Below are 24,677 nucleotides of genomic sequence, written 5' to 3'. Positions count from 1 at the left end.
GACCCAGAGGATGTGGGCTGGAAGAGGCAGGAGGCCTTGGGTAGAGCCCCTGTGGAGAGTTACCTGGGGCTGCTGGGTTCCAGAGAGCAAGCAGGACATGGTGAGGCTGTGCCGCCACCACCTGCCCACAGGCCGAATTCCTCATCTGAATGGAACGCTGTGCGTAAAATGCAGGCACGCCAGCCCCTGGGTGCCAGTTTGCCGCGTCACTCCTCACCAAAGGGTCAGCTGAGCATTCCTCCCACAGGCAGGAAGCCCTGCATGCCCCTCTCTTCCGAGCCTGGGAAGCTTGGACAGGGGGCACCCGCATGCGTGCCCCAGGGCTGGGGTGGAAAGGAGGCCAGTGGAGAGCCAGGGAGGGTTCTGGGCTGGTTGTCTGCTGGCAGAGAGGGAAGGAACTCTGGGTTGCAGGGTCCCGTGGGGCGTGTGCGGTGCAAGGAGGTGCTTGCAGAGGCTTGAGTCTCACTTGTCCTGTGTGCTTGGTCCTCTCGGCCCTGCATGTTGAGTCGCTTTCCTGGCTCCTCCTGCCCTCCCTCACTGTCAATCGCTCCCATCTCTGTGTCTTTGCATCTTCCCATCTTTGCTTCTGCCGTCCCTGGCTTTCCCTTTGGCCCCAGCAGTCCCTGCTGGTCTCTATTCCTTGGTTTCTGGTTCTGTTTTTCTGTTTCTCTCCTTGTTCTCTGTATCTTTGTGTCCCATTCTCTTTCTGTGTCATTTTCTGGTTTGTGTCACTGCTTTGTCTACCTCTGTGTCTGGCTCAGCTCTTTTCTCTCTGTCTGTTCCGCTCCCCCCGCTTTTTAAAGCTGGGGCTGCCATCTAGGGCCCCTGCCTAGGGCCGCCTGCTGTCAGGCATTACTTCAGCTGCAGGGTCTCTCCCTGGGTCCCGTCACCCTGGTCTTTCCCGCCAGGTTCCTGCCTCTCAAGCAGGCTGAGCTGCTGCTGGCTGCCATTGGGGATGGCACCTCCTCCAGCCCATGCCTGGGTTCCCAGGCCTGTCTCGGGCAGGGCAGGAAAGGGCCTGTATAGGCTGATCCTCTTCCCAGCTGTCATCTCAGACCTTCTGTTGTCCTGAGCCATGCCAGGTGCCCGGCTGAGGCAGGCAAGCCCCAGGGCGCACTGTCACTCAAGGACAGAGCTGGGCCAACACTGGGTGCCTGCTCACATCTAGTTTGGGAAAGAAAGTTCAAGCCGTCTAGGCTCTGGTTAACACTGACTCGTGAGCAGGGATTCCCTGTGTGTCACATTGCTTCAGGGGAGGGGGTCTTCATCTGAGCCATGGGACCCTGAGAGTTTCAATAAGGACTTTGGGGGGCTCAGAGCCTCCTGACATTGTAAAATTTGTATGAATGTGTATTTTGGGGAGGAGATGGCCTGGAGCTTTCACCCAATACCCAGAAGGACCCTTAACCCCACAAATGTTCAAGAGAGATTTGAGGCTCGCTGCTTTGGCCTCTAGACCATTCTTTCTCTTCTCATTGTGTCTCTGGGCCATTATCCACCCCCCACTCCAGCACCTCACTTCTGCCCTGGTCAGGTGGCTATGTGTCCTAACCAAGCATGTTTGCTGTCCCCTGGTGGGACTTGGATATTCCTTTTACCCCCAGTGGGATTTCAGACTTGCACATTATATGAAATTAAGCAGCTGGGGGCCAGGCGTGGTGGTTCACGCCTGCAATCCTACCACTTTGGGAGGCTGAGGTGGGCAGATTGCCTGAACCCAGGAGTTTGAGACCACCCTAGGCAACATGGTGAAACCCCATCTCTACTGAAATACAAAAAAATTTTCTGGGCGTGGTGACGGGCACCTGTAGTCCCAGCTACTTGGAAGGTTGAGGCATGAGAATCGCTCGAGTTCAGGAGGTGGAGGTTGCAGTAAGCAGAGATTGCACCACTGCACTCCAGCCTGGGTGACAGAGCAAGACTCTGTCCCCAAAAAAAGAGAGAAAGAAATTGAGCAGCCAGGCACGGCAGCTTATGTCTGTAATCTCAGCACTTTGGGAGGCTGAGGCAGGAGGATCACTTGATGCCAGGAGTTCAAGACCAGCCTGGGCAACATAGGGAGACCCCATCTCTACAAAAAAGTACAAAAATTAGCTGGGAATGGTGGTGCACACCTGTAGTGCCAGCTACTGGGGAGGCTGAAGTGGGAGAATAGCTTAAGCCTGGGAGGTAGAGGCTGCAGTGAGCCATGATCACACCACTTTACTCCAGCCTGGGTGACAGAGCAAGACCGTTCAAAATAAATTTAAAGAAAAGAAATTGAGGCTCAGGTAGAACTTAGGACCCATGGGAGACCCCATGTTCGATGGTGGGATTTAGGGAAGTGTCACAAAGGACTGAGCTGGCTTTTTCCAAGGCCAGCCTCAGGGGACCAGGTTTCTGTGGAGTCGCCAGAGGCAGAGCTTTCTCAGCAGAAAGTTTAGGCCCTCTCTTTGCATATTTGCTGAAGGGGGCCTTGGGATACTGTGCCTGTTGGCTCTCAGTGCATTTACGTAACCTGTTTCCCATCACGTTCACATCTTCTCTTTGCCCCACAAAAAGGAATTTTCTGTGTTCTGTGCCAGATGGAGGTAGGCCTATACCTAGGTGTCTCCGCCCACTCTCATGGATACAGAGTGATTTTTTTCACCCAACCCTTCCCGTTTCACACACACTCCTCTTTGTGGCGTGTGGCAAATTTTACCAAGCCCTATCTTAGGGCAGCACAGAGTGTTAAGGAAAGGCCGGGTGTAGGGGCGCCCAGCTGGTTCTGCACATGCCTGCCCTCCAGCCCCCAAACCTGTATGACAGGTCCCTCAGCTGGGCCAACCCCCGCCCACCTCACTGGCTTCTTCATGAGAAGGTGAAACTTGGGTGTGTGTTGGGGGGGGTGGCACATGAAAGAGGAGACCATCTGAAATGAAACTAGCAGGGAGGGGGAGGAGAAGGCAGGAGCTTCCCACCACCCTTCTTCCCATTCTCCCTGCTTTTCCTCTGCACGCTTCTCCCCAGCACTGCTTCTCACACAGACATCCTCCGGCATCCACTCCCCCTGATCCCAGCAGTTGGGAGTCAGACGGGGCTGGAGCCCGGGTTGGGCCTTGCAGTGGGCTGTGGGCACAGGGGGCATTGACAGGGTTGCTGGCAGTCCTGGGTGAGGAAGCCCTCACAGATGTGGCAGGATGCCCCCTCCCTGTTTGACCAGTGACTGCTCCATTTCCTTCCTTGCCCCAGATATCTTCCCTTTACTTTCCCTCTCCTTTCATCTTTCTTTGAAGTTAAATTTCACACCTTACTCCTCCCCTGCCAAAACCTCCCCAGCCCCTTCTCCCTCAGCCTTCCCAGGGCCTCTTCCTGCTCCTCCCCTCCTCTCTTGGACAATTGGATTTTGAGGCTCTTCCCAAGCGAAGGGCTGTACTCCCTGGCCTGCTTGTTTCTCCAGTTCCTCACTTTCCCTCCCTTTCCTCTGCTGGGCTGGCCCAGTCTCCTGCCTTCACCTGGCCTGCTTTTTCACAGGTGTTCTTCCGGGCGGGTACCTTGGCACGGCTGGAGGAGCAGCGGGACGAACAAACCAGCAGGAACCTAACCCTTTTCCAAGCAGCCTGCCGGGGCTACCTGGCCCGCCAGCACTTCAAGAAGAGAAAGGTGCTGCTCTAGGGACATCCCCTCCCCCCGCAACCTAGATGGCCACGGCCAAGTTCCTGGGGTGGGGGCTATGAGGGGGAGAAGAGGCAGGAACCTCCCAGGCCACCATGTCCTGGGCCAGGGTGGGGAACGGGCAGCTCCCTGGTGCCAGCAAGTGTGCTGGTGTGCCCAGCAACGGGGCCTGGTTGGAGGGCTTTGTTGAGGGGTAGGGGAATCAGGGCCCAGGCAAAGGTGGGCTCTGGATCATAGGCTGCTCCATGAAGATTAAGGAGCTGTGTCAGCGACTCCTTTTCTTATTAGCAAGTCCATAAAACAGCCAGCACTGCCGCCTCTTGTGTTTCAGCAAGATTAGGTTTTATAGCACAGCTAGGCCAGGGTGCTGGAAATAATCAGGCAGCAAATAAAGCAGATGAAATTATTCCTAATGGCAGCGGAGCGGCTAGTGCCCAGCGCGGTGCTCCCAGGGCTGGGTTCTGTGCTGCCCACCCTCTGAGGGATGGAGGGAGCCTGGGGCAAGGGGGAGCATGGGAAATATCTGACTCGGGGTCAGGAGGCCAGAGGAGCAGCCCTGGGGTCCTGTGCTGATGGTGGGGAGGATCCTGGGCCGAGCTTGGCCAAGGTGACTGAGAACTGCACTGTGCGCCACCCCCACCCCACCTGCAGATCCAGGACCTGGCCATTCGCTGTGTTCAGAAGAACATCAAGAAGAACAAAGGGGTGAAGGACTGGCCCTGGTGGAAGCTCTTTACCACAGTGAGGCCCCTCATTGAAGTACAGCTGTCAGAGGAGCAGATCCGGAACAAAGACGTATGTGACAGCCTGGGAGGGCCAAGTCTCTGGGTGAGGGGAAGCCTTGCCGGTTTAGCTTGAACTTCCAAGCGCTTCTTCATTTAGTCCAGAGAGCTCACATCCTTGAAATGTGCTCAGCAAACAGAAGATGTCCCTCTGGGGTGCTGGCTGAGCCCCTGGGCAGCCTCTTAACGATAAAATTTTGGGCATCTCTAGCTTATTGGCAAGGGTCTAGGGACAGGATTCCCAGGAGGCAGTGGCTCTGCTGTTGGGGACATGCTTCCTCCCATGGTGTCCTGGCCCAAGCTTCATCAACTTCGTTCACTACAGGGGTGCAGACCCAGGGCCCCAACCCCTCACAGTGCCTTTGGCTCACTTTGCCCTCTTTGGTCCACCCTAGGAGGAGATCCAGCAGCTGCGGAGCAAGCTCGAGAAGGTGGAGAAGGAGCGGAACGAGCTGCGGCTCAACAGTGACCGGCTGGAGAGCCGGGTGAGTGACTCCTGGCACCACACCAACTGGGCATGGCTGCAGGGAGACGCAGCCCCTGCAGGTCCCCCAGGTGTTCTGGCTGAGTGAGGCAGGCACTTCAATTGGTGGTGACTCCCTACCCCCAACCCCAGATCTCGGAGCTGACATCGGAGCTGACAGATGAGCGTAACACAGGAGAGTCTGCCTCCCAGCTGCTGGACGCGGAGACAGCAGAGAGGCTCCGGGCTGAGAAGGAGATGAAGGAATTGCAGGTGAGGGCAGGGCCTGGGTGAGAACAGCAGGCTGGTGACTGCCACACCATAGTGCCCACTGGCTCCCCCCAGAAACAGTTGGCGTCTTCACCCCTAGCCCAGCATCCCTGTCTGCCCTGGGTAAGCATGTAAGCATGGTCTGTGTGGTTCAGGGAGTGGGTATGAGGGGACAGAATGGCATACCCTGAAACCCCGTCTTCTGCAGACCCAGTATGATGCACTGAAGAAGCAGATGGAGGTTATGGAAATGGAAGTGATGGAGGCCCGTCTCATCCGGGCAGCGGAGATCAACGGGGAAGTGGATGATGATGATGCAGGTGGGCCTGAGGCCCAAGCAGCTTGGCAGTGGCCTGCGATGCGAGCCCTGATGCCCATCCCTGGGTAGTCATATCCCTTGTCCAGGCCTGTCTCCCCTCCATGAGCTAAAGTGAAAGAAACAGATGAGAAGGCAGAGGTGCCAATAAATGCAGGGGATTGTTAGGCAGAGCTGTAACAACCACGATCATGACAAAGACTGAGGGCCATGGTCCCAGCAGTCCCTGGGGGAGGCACAGCACATGTAGCCACATCTCTCGCTCTGTTCTTCTCCTGGCTAGTGGCTCCTTCTGCCTTGGAAGGAAGCCGTCATTACAGAGAGCTTTCTGAGCCCTGGCTGACTCCACCTGCTGCTCCCCCTGCCCCATCCTCCTTCCCCTCTGCCCCTTCTGGGGACTCTCAGCACCTCCATCCTCCCTTGTCTGCCTCAACCCCACAGGTGGCGAGTGGCGGCTGAAGTACGAGCGGGCTGTGCGGGAGGTGGACTTCACCAAGAAACGGCTCCAGCAGGAGTTTGAGGACAAGCTGGAGGTGGAGCAGCAGAACAAGAGGCAGCTGGAGCGGCGGGTGAGGCTGGGGAGGAGCCGAGGCCTGTGCTTGAGAGGACCAGGAGGGGAACTGGTGCCTCGTGTCAGTCCAGTGAAGGCTGGGGGCAGGCAGGCCTGGCCTGGGACAGATCAGGGAGGCTGGCATGTTAGCTTCTCGGTGCAGGGGCAATCAGGAGCAGGCTATCATTAGAGCTTCTTCAGTACCCTGGGAGACCCTACTTCCTCCCACATCCCTGGGTCTTCCCCTCACTTACCCACCTCCCCCTCCTCACCTTCTCCACCAATGCTTCCGGGCCTCTCTGTATATGCACCCCGTCTCGGCCCCTAGCTCGGGGACCTGCAGGCAGACAGTGAGGAGAGTCAGCGGGCTCTGCAGCAGCTCAAGAAGAAGTGCCAGCGGCTGACGGCTGAGCTGCAGGATACCAAGCTGCACCTGGAGGGCCAGCAGGTCCGCAACCATGAGCTGGAGAAGAAGCAGAGGAGGTAGGTGGGCCCCCTGCCCTGGGCCCAGAGAACCTTCTGGAGCAGCCACAGACAGGACTGCCTCCTGGCCCTCCAGGGAAGAAAGAAGGAAGGACCTGAATTTGTCCAGGGCCCTTGCCTGCCTGATCACTCATCTTGGAACGTGAAGAGGCCCCCTCTTGACCTCCAGGGTGGACTCGAGCTGTGTCCCTACTGAAGGCCTACCCAGGCCTCTGCTTTCAGAGGTGCTCCCCGCATCACGTGCCTGTCACCCTGTGCCAGGCCCCATCAGGAAGGGCATCAACCAGGGCCCGTGCAGGAACCGCTATGTCCCTGCCCCCGGCCCCCAGCTCTGCCTCTCCCTCACTTGCCTCAGCTACACAAACACTCTCTCCTGACTAATGTCGTTAAACTACCGTGCCACTTCCATCTCATTATGGTAATGATACAAAGGAGGGGGGTGGCCCTCACAGGAGAAAATCCAATCTAAATTAATTTCCCGGGCTGGGAATGAGGATGGGACGCCTTCATTAGCAGTACTGAGGAACCCACACACCCTGGGAACAGCAGGGCGCCCTGGGGAGCAAGAACAGCACCCATTTCTCCTCTGCGGGGGAAGGGCTTCTCAGCAGAGGCACCGGTTGCCTTCGTGAAGGGGTATCCCCACACCCACGACCCTGGGAGTGAGGATGGCAGAGCCTTTCCAGTGACTCTGGGTTACCCCTGGCCTCCTGGACCCACCATCATCTCCCCAACTGGGGAAATAGGAAGGTTTTCTATTCCTCCCACCTGACACCATGACCGCCACTTCCCTCGTTCTCATCTCTGCCCCCACCCTACCCCTTTACCCAAAGGCTGGCACCCTTAGCTCGACCCCCCTTCTGAGCACGCAATGACAATACCAGCTCGGCCTAGTTACCGTGCTGCTGTGCTCCCCGCTGGGCAACTTATTAGGTTTCAGCTGCCCGGAGTTTTCTTACTTTTTTTTGATGTGGGGTTGGGGTAAGGGGAGCGTTCAACTTCCACAGGAACCTGATTAGCTATTCAGGGAAGGTGGTAAGAGGAATTTGAGCAATTTGCTGCATATTTAGCGGGAAATGGAAGACTGGGAAGTGGAGGAGTGAAGAACGAGGCCCCCTGTGTGCCCATTGAGGCATGTGGCCAGCTGGGCACAGTGGGAATGCCAGCTCTGAACCCAGTATGGGGTGTCCTGGTGGTGTCCTGCCAGCACTGCTGGAGTGCATGGTCCTGGCCAAAGGCTGGTGCCCAGAGGCAGGGACAAGGAGCCAGTTGTTGCCCTTACAGTTGCCGAACCGAACTGTGGAAAGTGAGTTAGTAGAAGCAGGGTGCTCATCTCTACCCTTTTCCCACCCCACCCTCACCTGGGTCTCTCATTCTTTGATGTGTTGAAATGGAAAATGTAGAGACTTAACTCCTGAGGGGCCTGTTAAGCAGGCTAGGGGTCCCTCTTAGGCCTACTTGGTGAAAGGGCTTGCCTGAGCGCTCCCTATCCCAGACCCAGTTGCTCAATAGGGCCTCAGTGGCCTGACCTGCCACCTCTAAATGTCACCCCTACCTTGCCACTGGCCCCACGTTAGGGCTGCATGGGTCCCCCCACCCATGCTTGGGTCCTGTCCATGGCACCACCTCCTGACAATCTCTGTGTGGGGGACCCCGGCTCTTCCCCATCTGATAGAGCCGCCACGCTGCCTTGCAGGTTTGACAGTGAGCTCTCGCAGGCGCATGAGGAGGCCCAGCGGGAGAAGCTGCAGCGGGAGAAGCTGCAGCGGGAGAAGGACATGCTCCTTGCTGAGGCTTTCAGCCTGAAGCAGCAACTAGAGGTGGGTAGGGCCACCCACCGTCTGTGCCCTGTCCCCCTCACAACCTGGGGTCAGCCCTGCACCAGCCTCACCTCTTTTGCTCCAGGAAAAAGACATGGATATTGCAGGGTTCACCCAGAAGGTTGTGTCACTAGAGGCAGAGCTCCAGGACATTTCTTCCCAAGAGTCCAAGGATGAGGCTTCTCTGGCCAAGGTCAAGAAACAGCTCCGGGACCTGGAGGCCAAAGTCAAGGATCAGGAAGAAGAGCTGGATGAGCAGGCAGGGACCATCCAGATGCTGGAGCAGGTACAGGAGAGCTTGGCCAAGGGAGGGGTGCCACCATCCCCACAGCCAGCCTCAGGCATGGGCCAGAGGATCCTGCCTCCATTCATTCATGTGTTCACTCACTCACCTACTCACAAAATGTGGAGTGAGCACCTGATCTGTGCCAGCCACAGTATAAAGATGCAGTCGTGGAACTTTCCACAAAAACAAATCTGATGGAGCTCTAGTAGGGAAGGGCTCAAGATGCATGGCAGCTGAGGGCCACAGGCCCAACCAGCCTGCCACCAAGTCAGTTCAGGCAGCTGGAGCCTGCAGGCAGATGGAGAAGCTGCAGGACTGTCCCCACCCCAGCTACCTCTCTCTGGGCCTATGCCAGACCACTAGCAAGGGAGTTCAGCTGCTCTGGTGAAGCTGCTGCCACGAGAGCAAGGTGCCAGCAAAGGGAACTGGCTGGTGGACGTTCTCAGCCCATGAGCCTAGGGAGAGCCACACACAGGTGGGAAGGGGGTGGGCATTGCTGGGGAGGGAACCCAGACCCTACTCCAACCACCTCCAGGCCAAGCTGCGTCTGGAGATGGAGATGGAGCGAATGAGACAGACCCATTCTAAGGAGATGGAGAGTCGGGATGAGGAGGTGGAGGAGGCCCGGCAGTCGTGTCAGAAGAAGGTAAGGTATCTGAGTACTTACCTGCCTAGCGTAAACACCTTTTCCCATCGCTGCTTTAAAGTAAGGGGCTTTCTGCCTCCCTACCTCAGCCACATTGTCTTCCATTGTCATTCTGGGCCAGGAAGCGCCTGGGATCCTGGCATTGGCAGGGATGTATTGGCTCAGAGTCTGTAGAGAAGCTTGAGCCCCTGAGGAACTAACGCTCCCTGCTTTCTGTGCCAGGGGCAGCCCCCTGTGCCCCTGCTGTGCTGCGCTGTACTGGTGCTGTCTGCAGTCAGCCAGCCTGGCCGGATAGGTCTCCACTGTGCGGCGAGGTGTCCTATTCTGTCTTGGCTAGCCCCACCGCATGTGGCCTGCCATCCCTCCTCGCCCTCCCAGGCTGCTTTGAAACCCTGGAAACCTGAAATTTAGGTTCTGACCCCTCCGCCAATATCACTGTGCTCAGGCCTGCCCCACTGTTTTCCCGGAGTGGGGAACCCAGAACCAAAGGGGCCTGCTTGGCACCAGGTACTAAAGGGATGGACGGGTCTCTGTCCCCATGGTATTCCAGTTAAAACAGATGGAGGTTCAGCTGGAGGAAGAGTATGAGGACAAGCAGAAGGTGCTGCGAGAGAAGCGGGAGCTGGAGGGCAAGCTCGCCACCCTCAGCGACCAGGTCAGGGGACGCTCCACCTGCCAAGCCTGGCCAGCTACCTGCCCATGCAGCCTGAGGAGTGGGGATCCTAGGGATGGGGAGCCGGGAACAGAGCTGTCAGGGGGATAGGGGTGCTGCAAAGAGCCCATCATCATCCCTCGATGGAGGCATCACCATACATTGGCACACCCAGCCCTTTACCACTGGTTGGCATGATCCTGGCTCTTCCAGGATCCTTATGGGGACACTGATAATGAGGACGTGGTGAGGAGTGGGCTTGGGTAAGATAGGAGGAGGCCCTGTGTGGAGCCCAGAACCCCAACTGCTGGTGCCCACCCAGGTGAACCGGCGGGACTTTGAGTCAGAGAAGCGGCTGCGGAAGGACCTGAAGCGCACCAAGGCCCTGCTGGCGGATGCCCAGCTCATGCTGGACCACCTGAAGAACAGCGCTCCCAGCAAGCGAGAGATTGCCCAGCTCAAGAACCAGGTATCCCCAGAGAGCACATGGCTGATCCAGGCACAACAGAGCTTACCTTTTCCATTCTCTTTCTCTCTCTCTCACTCCTCTCAGTGGCTCGTGAGTCCTTGGGAAGGAAAGTGACAGGATAGAGGGGAGAGCCACATGTAGCAGCTAGACTCCCCAGGCCCTGCATGTGCCTTACTGTCTCACCGCCCAGCCCAGGCTGGTGCCCACCAGCCCTGTCACAGGAGGAGATGCCCACGCATGCAACACCACACAGCCATGGCCCTGGGGTCTGAAGTGAATGGAGGAGGAGAAGGAGGGCATCTGGGCTCACTCTTCCCTGTACAGCCCTCCTGCCCCCAGGGAATGACTGACATCTCTCTCTGGGGCGGGGGTGGTCTCTGTCCAGCTGGAGGAGTCAGAGTTCACCTGTGCGGCAGCCGTGAAAGCACGGAAAGCAATGGAGGTAGAGATCGAAGACCTGCACCTGCAGATTGATGACATCGCCAAAGCCAAGACAGTGGTGAGGGGCCAGGGTGCCCGGGGCAGAGCTCGGGGGGCTGAGGCAGAATAGAGCTGCCTCTGTGGCTCCCTTCACCCCAGACAGGTTCCTCCACGTCAGGACTTGTGACGGGTCCTTTCATGCCAGGACTTGCTGCAGGAAGAGCAGGCCCCCCTGCTCTGCGTCTCCCCACCCTGAGCAGAGGCCTCGGGGAGGAGCGGGCAGAAGAGGGAGCCAGCAAGGGCCCATCTCCCTGTTTAATCACCTGCCTGCGGGAGCTTGGCCGCAGGCCCCAACACCATAAATAAAGGCATCTAATGTGACTGAGGGACGTAAACAGGTGCCTAGAGATTAGCAGAAGCACCGATAAGAGGACAGGATGGCTTGGCTTCCCTCCCCTTCCCCCTGTCCAGCCCACTGACAAGCCCAAGCGGCAGCTAATTAGAGCTCTTATTTAATGCCTCCTTTTTAATTCCCCACCTCTCCCACAGCCCATCCATCGGCAGAGAATTCATTACTAGGATGTGGCCACCAATACCTCCTTGGGCAGGGAATGGGGCAGGGGAGGAGGCTGGGCTGGGCTAGTGGCTTCATGGCCCCTGAGCTAGTCACCTAGCTGCTGAGAGATGCCAATCTCACAGGCTTGATTTATCCCCATGACATTTGTGCTCCTCAGCAGTTTTCAGGTGAGTAATTCAAATTCCTTAATTGTGTTAAAAAAGGTTGTTATAAAATTACCATTTTATTTAAATCTGAGTTAATAAATTTCTTGGCGGAGGCTTCCCCAGCTCCCCACAGCCCAGTAACAAGATGGATGGGGCAGAGAAGGAGCCAACACAGTCATTGTGGTTTGGAATTACAGGCTAATAGATTCATTCATTTCCTGAAGCTGCTGTTGGATCTCTCTTCCCCTCCCCCAAGGAGGGGACTGGCTGTGGGGGCTGGATGCCCAGGGAGTGGGCAGTCCCAGGGGAAATGAGAGTCTAAGCCAGGAGACCTTTGCAGACTTGAGGGGTCCTTCCCTGGGGCCTGAAAGGGGCAGAGTACACGCAGGCAGGGCCTGGACTGATAGTGCCAGGATGATGGGTCATTTGTTCTGGGCAGACCTTTTCTGCCTTCTCATTAGCCTCAAAGGAGCTGCCAGGAAGCAGCTGTCATTCAGCTCAGAGGCCCAGGGTCTGTCTGTACTGCACACAGCCCTTTCCCTCATCTCCCTGGTCCGGAGCAGGACAGGCAGCTCCCTGAGCATCACTGGTCCTGGGACCCACCCCAGCGGGCAGACAGCCCATTATCATCTCTACAATGCCCCCACCATTGGAGGCAGCTGGAGCCCACAGACACACTGGGCCTGAGGCCCTCTGATCTGTCTTTGCCTCTGTCCAGCTGGAGGAGCAGCTGAGCCGCCTTCAGCGTGAGAAGAATGAAATCCAGAACCGGCTAGAGGAGGATCAGGAAGACATGAACGAATTGATGAAAAAGCACAAGGCTGCCGTGGCTCAGGTACCCCTGCCAGGAGTGCCCCTCACACTCCGCACCACCATCATCCTTCTGGTCCTCCTCGTGGGTCCCCCATACAACCGCTTGTTTTGGGAGGTGATGGAGTGAGAACTTCGGTCCCCTGGTGTTCCAGCTGGGCTGGGCTGGCTGAATGTTTATGGGGGATCCTGCTTCTGATGCTCTCACCCCTTTCCCAGGCTTCCCGGGACCTGGCTCAGATAAATGATCTCCAAGCTCAGCTAGAAGAGGCCAACAAAGAGAAGCAGGAGCTGCAGGAGAAGGTGAGGACCAGGGGCTCCCTTGGGAGAGAGTGCCAGGATCACTACGTGTGGGAGGAACCCCCAAGTTCACAGTTTAGAAGGCACTTTTCTCTGCCATCAGTAATCCACAGAGCAACATAAACTAGGAGCAAGGGCTAGGCTTGGAGCCATGTTACCATAGCAGACATTTGGGCTTCCCCTGCCTCATTTCCCATCTCTATTCCCTCTCCAGTCCTTAGCTTTCTCCTTTCTCGCTGAAGGGCATGATCTGTGCCAAGCGCTAGGGCAGATGGGGGAGGCCTCTGGCCCAGGGCTCCATTCTCTTTCCTCCCAGGTGCATCCCTCTCTACCCCTCCCGCCTTCTGGTCACCGTGGTGATATTGCCTGCCCCAGACGTATCCTCCTCACTTTCTGGGCTCAGTTCTTTCTTCTCTTCTTGCCCTCCACCTCTAGCTACAAGCCCTCCAGAGCCAGGTGGAGTTCCTGGAGCAGTCCATGGTGGACAAGTCCCTGGTGAGCAGGCAGGAAGCTAAGATACGGGAGCTGGAGACACGCCTGGAGTTTGAAAGGACGCAAGTGAAACGGCTGGAGGTGGGTTCCCGCTTCTCCCAGGCCGCACCAAACAGGGCAGAGCTGCGCCAGCACTGGAGCCGCGCATGCTCAGCAGGGCTGGGCAGGCCTCCGGACACTCCTCAGAGGCCTGTGCCTCGTTGCCAGGCCAGCTGACGGGCAGGTGCTTCTCTCCCGCCCCGCCTGGCCTGCTCTCTGGGTACCATGGAGCCCGCCTGCTTTACATTCTGTTTCCGTGCTTGCTTTCTGCCAAGGGACCAGAGCAGCTTAGCTCTTCGTCTTCATATTTTCCTCCACCACGAGCTCCCCCCCGCCTGTTCCCCTCAACCGGTTCTCTGGCAGGGTCATAAATATGCAGCGGATGGTGCCACTTCTGTGCAGGCTGGAGTCTGTTCTCTCATCTGCCCTCTCTCTCCTCCTCTCCCCTTCCCTGCTTCATTCCCTTTCTTCCTCACTTCTTCTGCCCTCCTGTCTCTGCTTTCTCTCTCTCTCTCTTCCTTTTCCTTGATTATGACCCTATTCTTCTCCCTTCTTTTTTCTTTTTTTTTTTTTTATTTGAGACAGAGTCTCACTCTGTTGCCAGGCTGGAGTGCAGTGGTGCGATTTTGGCTCACTGCAACCTCCATCTCCCAAGTTCAAGCGATTCCCCTGCCTCAGCCTCCTGAGTAACTGGGACCACAGGCACGTGCATTTTTAAAATTGTATTTTAGTAGAGACAGGGTTTCACCATGTTGGCCAGGATGGTCTTTAACTCCTGACCTCATGATCTGCCCACCTCGGCCTCCCAAAGTGCTGGGATTACAGGCGTGAGATATTTTTTCCCCTCCCCAATCTTACTTTTCTTTCTTACCCTCTTCCCATCCCATTCTCCTCTGCCTTTATTATAAAGTTCATTCTCTCTTCTTCTTCTTCTTTTTTTTTTTTTTTTTTTTTTTGAGATAGGGTCTTGCTCTGTTGCCCAGGCTATAGTGCAGTGACGCGATCATGGCTCACTGTAGCCTTGACCTCCTGGGCTCAAGCAATCCTCCCATCCTCCTGCCTCAGCCTCCTGTATAGCTGGGACCACAGGCATGTGCCACCATGCCTGGCTAATTTCTGTACTTTTTGCAGAGACAGGGTTTTGCCTTGTTGCCCAGACTGGTCTCGAACTTCTGGGCTCAAGTAATCCGCCTGCCTCAGCCTCCCAAAGTGTTGGCATTGCAGGCATGAGCCACCACGCTGGACCAATCTTTTTTCTTTTGGTCTCCCAAAGCCAGTATAGGCCAGCGCCTTCCATCTCTGGCAGAGCAGATAGCAAGAGAGAGGCAGAAAGGATTATCTCCTGGGTTTACACTCCTCTCGCCTTATTTTTAAGTTCTCTTTGAGTTTATAAGCCTTTGTCTCCGCACCGTCAGTTCTGTCTGGGCCCTGTGTTGATAAGTGTGGTTGCTGAGGGGCGGCCCTGTCACCTCCTCCATCAACTCGCAGTCCATGGAGCAGGCACTTAGGTAGGGATAGAAACAGGTGGGCGTCTAGAGGGCATTAATAACCTGGACACAGGAAGAGAGCACAACTGACCCTCCCAAGATGGGGTCACAGTCCTCAGGAGAGCTGGAGAGAGTTAGGGGAAACTTAAGAATTTATTTTCTGCCCACCCCAACCCCAGGCTGGCTGATAATATTTTGATCCCCATTTTACATATAGGAAGGGTTATGTAGGTTGCCTAAGGTCACAAAGCTATCAAGGGACAGAAGAGGCCATTAGTCTGGTGGACACAGGACAGGCCCACAGGACTTATCTCCTTTTCTCTTGGGCCTAGTCCCTTCCCACACCTCTATCCCTCAGGTTCCCTTCTGCTCGGAGAGTTTTGTGGTTTAGACTCATAGGATGTTAAACACGAATGGCCCAATCCTGCAGCCTGGCTCTGTTATTTTAGGGACATAGAGGCTGGAGGCCCAGTCAGAGGTAGAACCAGGATCACAAGCAGATGCGGGGTTCTTCCTTCACATTCAGCCCCTGTCTCCAGGTCATTTTTTGCTCAGCATCCCACTGCCTGGCAGGAGATTCATTAGGCTTAGAGAGATGCTCTCTGCTTGGAATCTGATGATTGTTTAGTCTCTCCTAATCCAGAACTCCAGCAAAGCCATTTACCTCTGAGCACAGGATCTAGCTTTTGGGGCTTCTGGGTTCAGAGTCCCTGTGGGAAGCCCTGCTGACCTAAGAGGCCTCTACATGCAGTGTCAATACCGACAGGCCCACCAAGCTGTACCCAGAACACTCCTTCAGTCTTGGTGTAGTAATAATGATAATAGCACCTTTCATCTTTCAAAGTGCATTCACATTCATTACCTTATTCATCCTCAGAAGACCCCTGGGGGGTAGGTGTTATTCTCCCCCCATTTTACAGAAAAGCAAGGGAAGCCTCGGGATTGCTTGCCCAGGTAGCCAATGAATGGTGGAGCCAGAGCTTGACCCCAGGCCTCCTGACCCAGAGCTCTGCCACACCCTCCCTCTGCCTGACTGATGGGCCTACCTGCTGTGTCTTTCTTCCCCAACTGCCTGTCCAGAGCCTGGCTAGCCGGCTCAAGGAAAACATGGAGAAGCTTACTGAGGAGCGGGATCAGCGCATTGCAGCCGAGAACCGGGAGAAGGAACAGAACAAGCGGCTACAGAGGCAGCTCCGGGACACCAAGGAGGAGATGGGCGAGCTTGCCAGGAAGGAGGCCGAGGCCAGCCGCAAGAAGCACGAACTGGTAATGCCCTCCTGTCCCCCACAGGGCCCACATGGCAGCCCCCTGACGAGCTGTTGAGTGTGCGCCTCACTCTGGCCTGGTTGGGGATAGGGTGCAAAGAAACTGCACATGAGTCAGAGAATGAGAGGGAGGAGGAGCATACCAAGAGGGCAGACCAGGGAGCCAATGGCACTGGAGGCTTCCTCAGGTGAGGCTTGGCCCCCACAGCCCAGCAGCAGCAGAGCGGAAAAGGCTCTGGAAGCCTGTGTCAGCCCTTGGGTAGCGCCCCTATGACCGGGAAGGACTTGAAGCAGGCTTTTTCTGGTCATCTGGGGAAGAAGCTAGCCCTCCTGCAAACTGGGCTGCCCCCTTCCTCCTAGGAGATGGATCTAGAAAGCCTGGAGGCTGCTAACCAGAGCCTGCAGGCTGACCTAAAGCTGGCATTCAAGCGCATCGGGGACCTGCAGGCCGCCATCGAGGATGAGATGGAGAGTGATGAGAATGAGGACCTCATCAACAGGTGAGAGGTGGCCTCTGGGGCATCTGCAGCCAGCACGGAGGCCCTCTTGACTGCCTCTGGAACCAGGCCACCAGGTAGAACAGTTGCATCCTCTGCCTCCCCATGAGCGAGCCACCAACCCACCCTCCCTTTACTGCCAGACCCCAGCACAGCCTGTCCTGCAGAGGCAGAGGGTGAGACAGGTGCACCCTGATTGAGGCCCCCCACCCAGTCTCCCCTCCCCAGGACCAGGCCCTCCAGCTCTGCCCGCTCAAGATGAGTTATTCCCCTGTTTAGCTGCATTTCCGATGGTGCCTGCTCCCCTCTGGGGAGGGCAGAGATTTAAAGGCTGTGGTGCCTTGTTACTATGCCAGAGATTTTCTCATAAAACCCACCCAGGGAATGGTCTGGAGAGAAAGAGATTTGTAGTCTTAGGCGGAGGAGACAGTCACGAAGAAGGAAGGCCGGCAGTGTGGGGTGGCGCCAGGCCATGGAGAAGCTCCCAAGGCTGCCCTAGGCAGACCCTAGACCTGCCTGCTTCCCACCTCAGGGCTGGGGCCCATCCTGCAGGCAGGTCTGGGGCAGCGCAGGGAGCCTGCTGCTTTGGGGCAGGGGAGAGGTGCCAGGGGCAGCCCAGATCAGGTTTTGAGGACAGTGCTATCACGCAACCCCCCCTACCTGGTCTCAGCCAGCCAGAGCTGGCTCTTGCTGAGGGAAGAGAGGTCCTTAGCTAAGGGGTCCACCTTGGGGTTGCCCATTGATTTCATCTGTTTCCCCTGGACCCCTTGCCCACCATCTTCCTTCTATTTCCAGTTTGCAGGACATGGTGACAAAGTATCAGAAAAGAAAGAATAAACTGTGAGGACTGGAGCGCATGTGCTCTCTGCCTGTCCTCGCGGGTGTCTAACCACCCCTAACACTGGCTCCCACCCCAGGGCCGCTGCACGCAGCATGTGGATACAGCCTCCCCACACTCCTGCCTCACTGTTCTCTAATGCTAACACACTGACTCTATCCTCAGGGGAGGCAGGGAGCGGGCAATGAGATGTGCTCCCCAGAAGGCTGGGGCTGGCCCGTGCACCCTTGGTGGGCAGGACTGGGGGCTCCTGCAGAAAGGAAAGTGCAGCCTATTCGAGAAGTTTACCTTCCTGAGCTCCAGCACTTTCCTCCCTTAAAAACCAAGTGTGGCCACCTCCCTGGCCTATTTCTCTGGGAGAAAAGTCTGTTTGGGCTGGATCTGTCCACATCCTTGGGCTCCTTGGAAGCCTGAGCTGCCTGAAAGAAGCAGGCCTGTTTCATCTTTAAAGGTCCACCACCTTCTCTTGGCAGACAAGGGTAGAAGGTGAGGGGTATCTCCCAGTTTCTTGTTTGGAGAAAGCATTCAGGCAGCTAATCATGGGCTGCTCGCCATGGCGGGGGAAGGGAACACAGCCAGATGTGTTTACTTTACTCCCTGCGGCACCGTGGGCAGAGGGAGGCCCCGGCGGGCGCTTGTGCTGATGCTGTCTGTCAGGTGGCGGGAAGCCCAGGAAATCCAGCCCTCTCTTTCCCCGCTATCTGGGTGGGAGCTGGACAGCAGATGCAGATGTGCAGGCCTTCAGGCAGAGCGGGGCTGATCCTCCATCAAGTTCGACAGGGTTGTTTTTCAGAGGTCGTTTTTTTAGCATGGCATTGGATTTCTTCCCCCACTCTCTCTTGCCTGGTGGGCCCCCTCCGCTGGCCAGGATGGGCTGGTGGCAGCGCACAGGACTCCGTGAGAGCTAATGATAAATGTAATAGTGTGTAACAGTGATAGAGGGCCGCTGGAGCCTGGTTGTCACACACAATTAATATCCCCCGCCATTCTGTCTCCGTTTGTTTGTTCCCCCGCGATTCGGCTCCCAGTTAACTAATAGCACATGAGCCCGGACATAAATTGCATTTGACGCAAAGTTTAATTCCGACCATTTAAAATTTCAACTGCCCCCTGAGCCTGCCTGCCCCTGGAGTTTGTTTACGGGCCTGATTATTTAAGGAAAAGACCATCTTCTAGATGCTTGCAACTAAAGGGAAGGCAAGGGCAGGCAGGCCAGCTTTGCAGCCCATCCACTGCTCTGAATGTGAGGAGGAAAATTCGTATTCTGAGCCCACAACTGTCTGTCCCCTGTGTGTTTCAACCCTGCCATCTTTGGGTGGTAAGAGCTTCAAGGGCTGATAAAATGCACATTTAAGATCATATTCTAAACCACTGCGAGGCACGCATACACACAGGTACACTGCACACGCACACACACGCACACGCCGGTGTGCGCTCACGTAGACGCATGGGGACACGCGGCTCTAACCAGGTTCCGGCTGATGGCAGAGAGGTGGTGTGGCTCCTTCCTCAGCAGCTCTGGGCCCCAGCTCCAAGTTATTGAGCCCAGCACACTAAGGCGGGTAGAAAAATAATGTTTCGATTTACTTAGAGATACAGTTGTTATGGCTATAACCTTAATGAAAGCAGTAAACAGCACAGTATTAAGGGAGATTTACACAGAAACGCTTTTAACATGTAGACATAGATTTTGCGATGCATACAGCACCTCCTTTCTAAAGGCAATCAATATAGTTATGAACGGTGGTGATAAATTATAGGCTCTGAAGCTAGAGAGGGAGGTTTTTTGCACGGGTGTATAAATCAGGTGGTATTGGCGTTCCATGGGGCCCATGCACCACAGTAAATCTGCCAGGCTCGGACAGGCACAGGGCTTGCATTAGCAGTTTCGAGGCTGTCTGCTAAACTCCTGTTTACCCGGGGCATCAGCCGGCCTCGTCTTTGTTATAATTCTGTATTTGATGGAAGCCCATAAAATATGCCTCTTTATTCCCCTCTCCGTGAGTTGGACTCTCTCACAGTCCCCAGAACAGTCTGTTGGTTTCATATGTGTGTGCGTGTGTGCACATGCCTGTGTGGCTATTTATTTAAGAACATAATTCAGGAATGGAGCCATTCCTGTTGACACAGAGGAAAGGAAATTTATATCAAGGAGAAAGCCTAGCCTATACATAGCAGGGCAACTTGGTGAGCAGACATTCTGCAGAATTTTAGAATCTATCTTAACTCAGAAGCTATCTCCAAGCCCAGCTGCTTCATGAAGGGAGGGCCATGACTCCAGCCTCAGAATTGGACTCCTCTGGGCTTTCTTGCAAGTGCTAAGGTCAACTCTGCCAGATGAAGCTCTTGTGAGCAAGGGCTGGGGGCTACCTGAGGACGGAAGAGGAGACCTTGAGTGACAGGGCTCTGGTCTGGGACTTTCTGAGCCCAACTGGGTCTCCAGAGACAATTTAGATACTGAAACTGTTGCTAGTCCCTCTGGAAATGCCGATGCCCCCCACCCCTTTTCCTTTGTTTCTTAAAAGCCAGAGAAGCCACAGGATGGATCTGCGATATGGCCTGTGCCTCCTTAACCTACAGCCCAGGTTGGTGCTGCCATCCGCTAAGGAGACCTCCAGGTTCAAGCTAACTCCAAATCCTACGAAGCCCTTCTCTTCTCCTGCTCTGTGGCTGGCAGCCCAGCTCTTGTAACAAAGGCATGGAAATTGACAGCAGCTATGGCCACAATCTGAAGAATGGCAGAAAAGAAACAGCAGAGTAGGCCTCAAGGAATCACTGAAGGACCCAGGGCTCCTCTTTTTAGCTCAGAGCCATTTAGCTGAAATTGATGAGTGGATGGTCTTTAAGTCATTCTCCTTGGATTGGTCACCTAAACAGTGGCCTGTCACAGATAACTGGCTTGGGAGCTGCCTCCATGCTCCTCAGGGTCTTCTTGGTGGTTGTCACACAGTGTGGCTGCTGAGTGGGGACAGGCTCCTTGTGAATGGTGTGCTCTGTCTAACCTCTCTCGTTCTCCCCCTGACTCACTGACGCGCATGCTGCCCACATCCCCCCTGCCCAAGACACCCCCTGCACCCCCCTCTGCTCCCCTCGTGGGCAGCAGGTGCCTATCCCTTGCCTGGCCTTGCCTACCTTTCTGCTCCTCATCCCTACAGTGAGGGAGACTCGGATGTGGACTCGGAGCTGGAGGACCGGGTCGACGGGGTCAAATCCTGGTTGTCAAAAAACAAGGGACCTTCCAAGGCAGCTTCTGATGATGGCAGCTTAAAGAGTTCCAGGTGAGCATATGGCCTTGAGCTGGGAGGAAAAGCCATCTCATGCCACAAGGAATGGACAAGTAGCGCCTGGATCTCATGAGGGCAGGCCTGCGTCTCTTGCCTGGCATTTGTGACTGCAGCCCGGGCATGCTCCTGGCATGTGCGTGGGCACGGGAAGAGGCTTAGTTTCGTCTTAGCCAGGGCTGTGTTGCCCTTGTTTTTCCCAGGTAATGTTTTCCCATTAGGCGCCAAGCTTTGGTTTGGTGTAGGTTAAATGTCACCTTTGCTTATTCATTCAACAAATGTTGATCAAGCTTCCTGATAGTTCAGACCCTTGGAATCAAGACTGGGATGGGGCACAGGGGACTCTTGATCCCACAGCCCTGGCCAGCTCTGGATCTCTGACATCTTACCATGAATAACAGCAGAAGAGGCACCAGTTCCACTGATTCTTGACCCAGCTACAGGCACATTTCTGTCTTTTTCTGCCCATTCTCTCCTTCCTCTAATCTTTTCACTGCCCCCATTTCTTTCCTCCTAATACCCATCCACTGGGGGAATGTGCTCCCCTGTTTTCTAGCCAGTCATAGTCCTCTGATCATACAGACAGCTACCCCTGGAATCCAGAGCTTCCCCTTCCCCATCTCTTTCCTACTGGCCAGTGTGGCAGCAGGGAGAAAGAACAGCCCTCACCCCCACCCCCAACCACCCCCATAAAGCCATATCCCTGCTCCCCCCACAACATAGAATCCCGACCCCCAACTCAAGCCCATCCTGATCTCCAGGACACACCCTTCCCCATCCTCTCCCAGAGACAGCAGGTAGACTGGGTTGAAAAAGTAACGTCTCTCCCTCCCTTCTCCAGCTCCCCCAAGGCCCCTTCCCCAAGCCTGGCCCCTCACCAGAAGCACCCAGCAGCCCCCCCTAATTGGTTTAATTTATTCGGCCAAACAACGTTTTGTTATTGCAGATAATGCCGGCTTCCCCGCCCCACTGCTGTGGTTCACCACGGAGTGGCACGAGGCTCCAGGTAGTTGACAATGAAATAAATTGAACTAAACGTTTAGAGGGGGAAAAGTGATGAAATAGAACAATAGTCTAATTTACATGACATTCTCCATGAAGCTATTTTCACTGACGCAAATTATTTTGCTTCATTTCCTCCGATGCTCTCACCACCACTTTGCCAGGGCTGCTGCCGTTTTCTCCTCCTTTTGCCTCCCTCCCCCTGTGTCTTTATTCTCTGGGTTTAATGCTTGTTCCTCTCTCTCTCTCAACCTCCCTCTCTCCCTGCTGCCCTCATCCACGGCTGGTTCTCGCACCCTCCCTCGGAACGGCCCTCAACAGCCTCTCTAAGGAGGCCTCAGGGGTGGAGGAGAGGCCATCCTCGGTGGTGAGCTCCCTGAGCTATCGGAAGCGGCTCACCTTGAAGGATTCCATTGGGGGCACCGGGGATGCGGATTCGCTCTTCACCTCCCTCAGCGAGCGGGCGGCCTCCCCAGAGAGGCCCCCTAGGAAGGCCCGTGTGGGCCCCAGGGAGGAGCCAGGCCCGGGCAGGAAGTCCGAGGAGCCGGAAGAGTGCGGCTCTGTCCTCTCAGGGACCGGGGGGCGCGCTGGCCGGGGGCCGGAGAAGCGGTGGGGCTCCGACTTCAGCCGGGCCTCCACCGTCTCTGCACCCGTCAGCCGGGCCTCCTCGGCCACGCGGCGGGGCTCTGGCGAGGACAGGGCTGGCTCTTCCCTGAGTTTCTCGCTGTCGGGCTCGCCTGGTTCCCGCCGCAGCACCTCCCGGCTCGACAGCCTGACCAGGACGCTCAGCCCTTCCCTGAGCCGGGCCTCTGGCCTAGGCCGGGAGAGCCCTGATTCCCGCCTGTCCCTGGGCCGGAGCTGCCTAGAGGAATGGGACGACGGAGCCAGTGTGGCCCTGAGCGAGGCCTGCTCGCAGTACAGCCACCCGTCGCTGGCACGCAGTCTGTCGGTGCCACCCCGGCCACGCAGCTCTGCCTCGGCCATGGATGAGCCTCCCAGCTCCAGCGTCCGCTCCGTCAGCCGTCACTCCTACCTGGACCCAGACCTGGAGGCTGCCATCAACGAGGTCTTGAGCTACAAGCCTGTTCCATTCCAGCGGAGCAGCCTGGAGCCCGACTCCGAGGAGGATGACAGGAAGAGCATCCAAAGTGCCCGGAGCGCCCAACTGGACCCCCCGGAGCGAGCTGCCAGCATCCGCCGCTCCGCCTCTGCCGCTGATTTGTCCCGGTCCCGCAGCGGCCGGAAGAGCCGGAGCCGGCGAAGGAGCAGAAGGAGCAGCTCCAGCTCCAGCTCCAGCTCCAGCTCCAGCTCCGAAGCTTCCTCGGAGCACAAGAGGCGGAAGAAGGGGCGCTCTCGGAAGAGCAAGAAATCTAAGTCGAGAAGAAAGAGAACGGAGACGGAGTCTGAGTCCTCCTCGTCGTCATCTAGCGGCTCGACCGTCTCCAGCCACAGCCGCTCCAGTGTGAAGAAGGGCCCAGCTGCAGAAAGTGAAGAGACTGGGCAGACGCACCAGCTGTCGAGGAAGGAGGAAAAGAAGCGCAAGAAGGAGGTGGACAGCCTGATGATGCGGTACCTGTACCGGCCCGAGAGCGACTAGCGCAGTAGGTGGCACCTGGCCTGGGTTCAGCATGGCATGTCCCACCCGGTGTGAACTAACGTGCTCCCTGTCCCACAGGCCGCCACCTTAGCGCCCACGCGCATTCCTCTCGGGCATGCCTGGCCTCGGAGAGCCTCCTGGCTGCCTTGATGCAGGGGCCAGCCAAGCTGGTCAGTCGTCCTGAGCCCTGAACCCCGTCAGCCGAACTCACTGGTGATGTCATAGCTCCCACTTACAAGACCCTGAACCAGGGACTGTCCTTAATACCTTCCACACTTTAGTCACTTATCCCTCACAGTAACTCCATAACAAAGGTCTGAGTAGCCCTGTTTCATAGAAGATGAAGCTGAGGCTTGGAGAGGTTAAGTCACTTACCATGTGGTCACACACAGCTGGGAAGGGTTGTTGCCAGGGTCTGAATGGGATCTGCCCAACTCCAACACTCTTGCCCTTACCTACTCCTCCACGCAGCCAGTGCAGAGCACATGGGCAACATGTTTACTGTGTGTGCCCAGCAGCACCCATTCAGGAGCTTTCGTTCATCGCCCCAACAGGCTGGGGGCCAGGAAAGGTCCCAAACTGACACCGCAGCTGTGGTTGGTGCACATCAGTGGCCCTAAGCTCTTATTGGGCCTTTTGCTTAGCTCTCCCTCCCCCACCCTGCCCCCTCAAAGCTACCTTCCTCTCTGGCATAGATCTCAAGCCTAGGAGTACAAGGCTCCCAGGGCTACAGCCCACACAGCGCCACACCCTACAGCAGACCCAGGAGATACCTGGCTCTCTCCCCAGCCCTCCCACCAAAGGCCCACACATGGGCGTCACCTCGGTTCTACTCATCTTGTAAGGTTCTAATGAACAGAAATTAGCAGCTGCTGAGTGACAGCCCCCTCCTGGCTCCCCTGCCTCCCCCAGCTCTTCTCCCTGTGGGGAGGGAGATCTAGCAGTTAGGCCTTTTATGCCCACACCTCCACCGTGGAAGAAGGGCAGAGCCTGACTCATTGGAATCCCATTGTTGCCAGTTTCCCTGGTGGGTGGTGACATTTTAGATCACCCTGCTTATGTGAAGCTGTTTTCAGCATGATGCCCTCCCAGGGCAAGCTTGCTGCTTCCCAGGAGGTATGACCCCCGAGTGCAGCCCCCTGGGGCACAGACATTTGTCTTCCAGATGCATGAACTAACACACCTGTCGCATGCTTGTGCTGTGAGTAGCTGGACACCTAGGCTGACTTTGAATGGATTATACCAAAAGGGACTGATGTAAGACCTTTTAAGGAATGGAGCAAGTGGAATGGCTCAGCCCTGCTCTGTCACTTCCCCCATGCAGCAGATGGTTACTGGGTGCTCCAGGAGGAACAGGAAGCATCTCTGTTGTACTAGGGAACCAGTGTTGGCTCCATAGTAAGACAAGAGTTGGCCGAGTGCGGTTGTTCACACCTGTAATCCCAGCACCTTGGGAGGCCGAGGCAGATGGATCACCTGAGGTCAGGAGTTGAGACCAGCCCGGCCAAGATGGTGAAATCCTGTCTCTACTAAAAATACAAAAATTAGCCGGG

At 56.2% G+C, this 24,677-nt stretch overlaps 1 protein-coding gene across 1 annotated transcript in view; it reads left to right on the top strand.

Moving 5' to 3' along the window:
- MYO18A (myosin XVIIIA) overlaps positions 1–24,677 on the top strand; it is a 121,644-nt gene that overhangs the window by 87,844 nt on the left and 9,123 nt on the right. The window contains exons 22-41 of the mRNA XM_011990361.1: positions 3,496–3,624; positions 4,288–4,431; positions 4,814–4,903; positions 5,035–5,154; positions 5,360–5,471; positions 5,909–6,036; positions 6,346–6,500; positions 8,197–8,320; positions 8,406–8,606; positions 9,142–9,252; positions 9,803–9,907; positions 10,227–10,373; positions 10,759–10,872; positions 12,235–12,351; positions 12,546–12,629; positions 13,062–13,199; positions 15,725–15,910; positions 16,270–16,409; positions 17,202–17,246; positions 20,400–20,522. Coding sequence (XP_011845751.1) covers positions 3,496–3,624; positions 4,288–4,431; positions 4,814–4,903; positions 5,035–5,154; positions 5,360–5,471; positions 5,909–6,036; positions 6,346–6,500; positions 8,197–8,320; positions 8,406–8,606; positions 9,142–9,252; positions 9,803–9,907; positions 10,227–10,373; positions 10,759–10,872; positions 12,235–12,351; positions 12,546–12,629; positions 13,062–13,199; positions 15,725–15,910; positions 16,270–16,409; positions 17,202–17,246; positions 20,400–20,522 — 2,513 coding nt within the window. The remainder of the gene's footprint in view (positions 1–3,495; positions 3,625–4,287; positions 4,432–4,813; positions 4,904–5,034; positions 5,155–5,359; positions 5,472–5,908; positions 6,037–6,345; positions 6,501–8,196; positions 8,321–8,405; positions 8,607–9,141; positions 9,253–9,802; positions 9,908–10,226; positions 10,374–10,758; positions 10,873–12,234; positions 12,352–12,545; positions 12,630–13,061; positions 13,200–15,724; positions 15,911–16,269; positions 16,410–17,201; positions 17,247–20,399; positions 20,523–24,677) is intronic.

Source organism: Mandrillus leucophaeus, unplaced genomic scaffold (genome assembly GCF_000951045.1).
Source record: "Mandrillus leucophaeus isolate KB7577 unplaced genomic scaffold, Mleu.le_1.0 Scaffold379, whole genome shotgun sequence".
Taxonomy (NCBI): Eukaryota; Metazoa; Chordata; class Mammalia; order Primates; family Cercopithecidae; genus Mandrillus; species Mandrillus leucophaeus.
The sequence above is the reverse complement of the archived record's forward strand: the minus strand, read 5'-3'. Positions and strand labels throughout refer to the sequence as shown.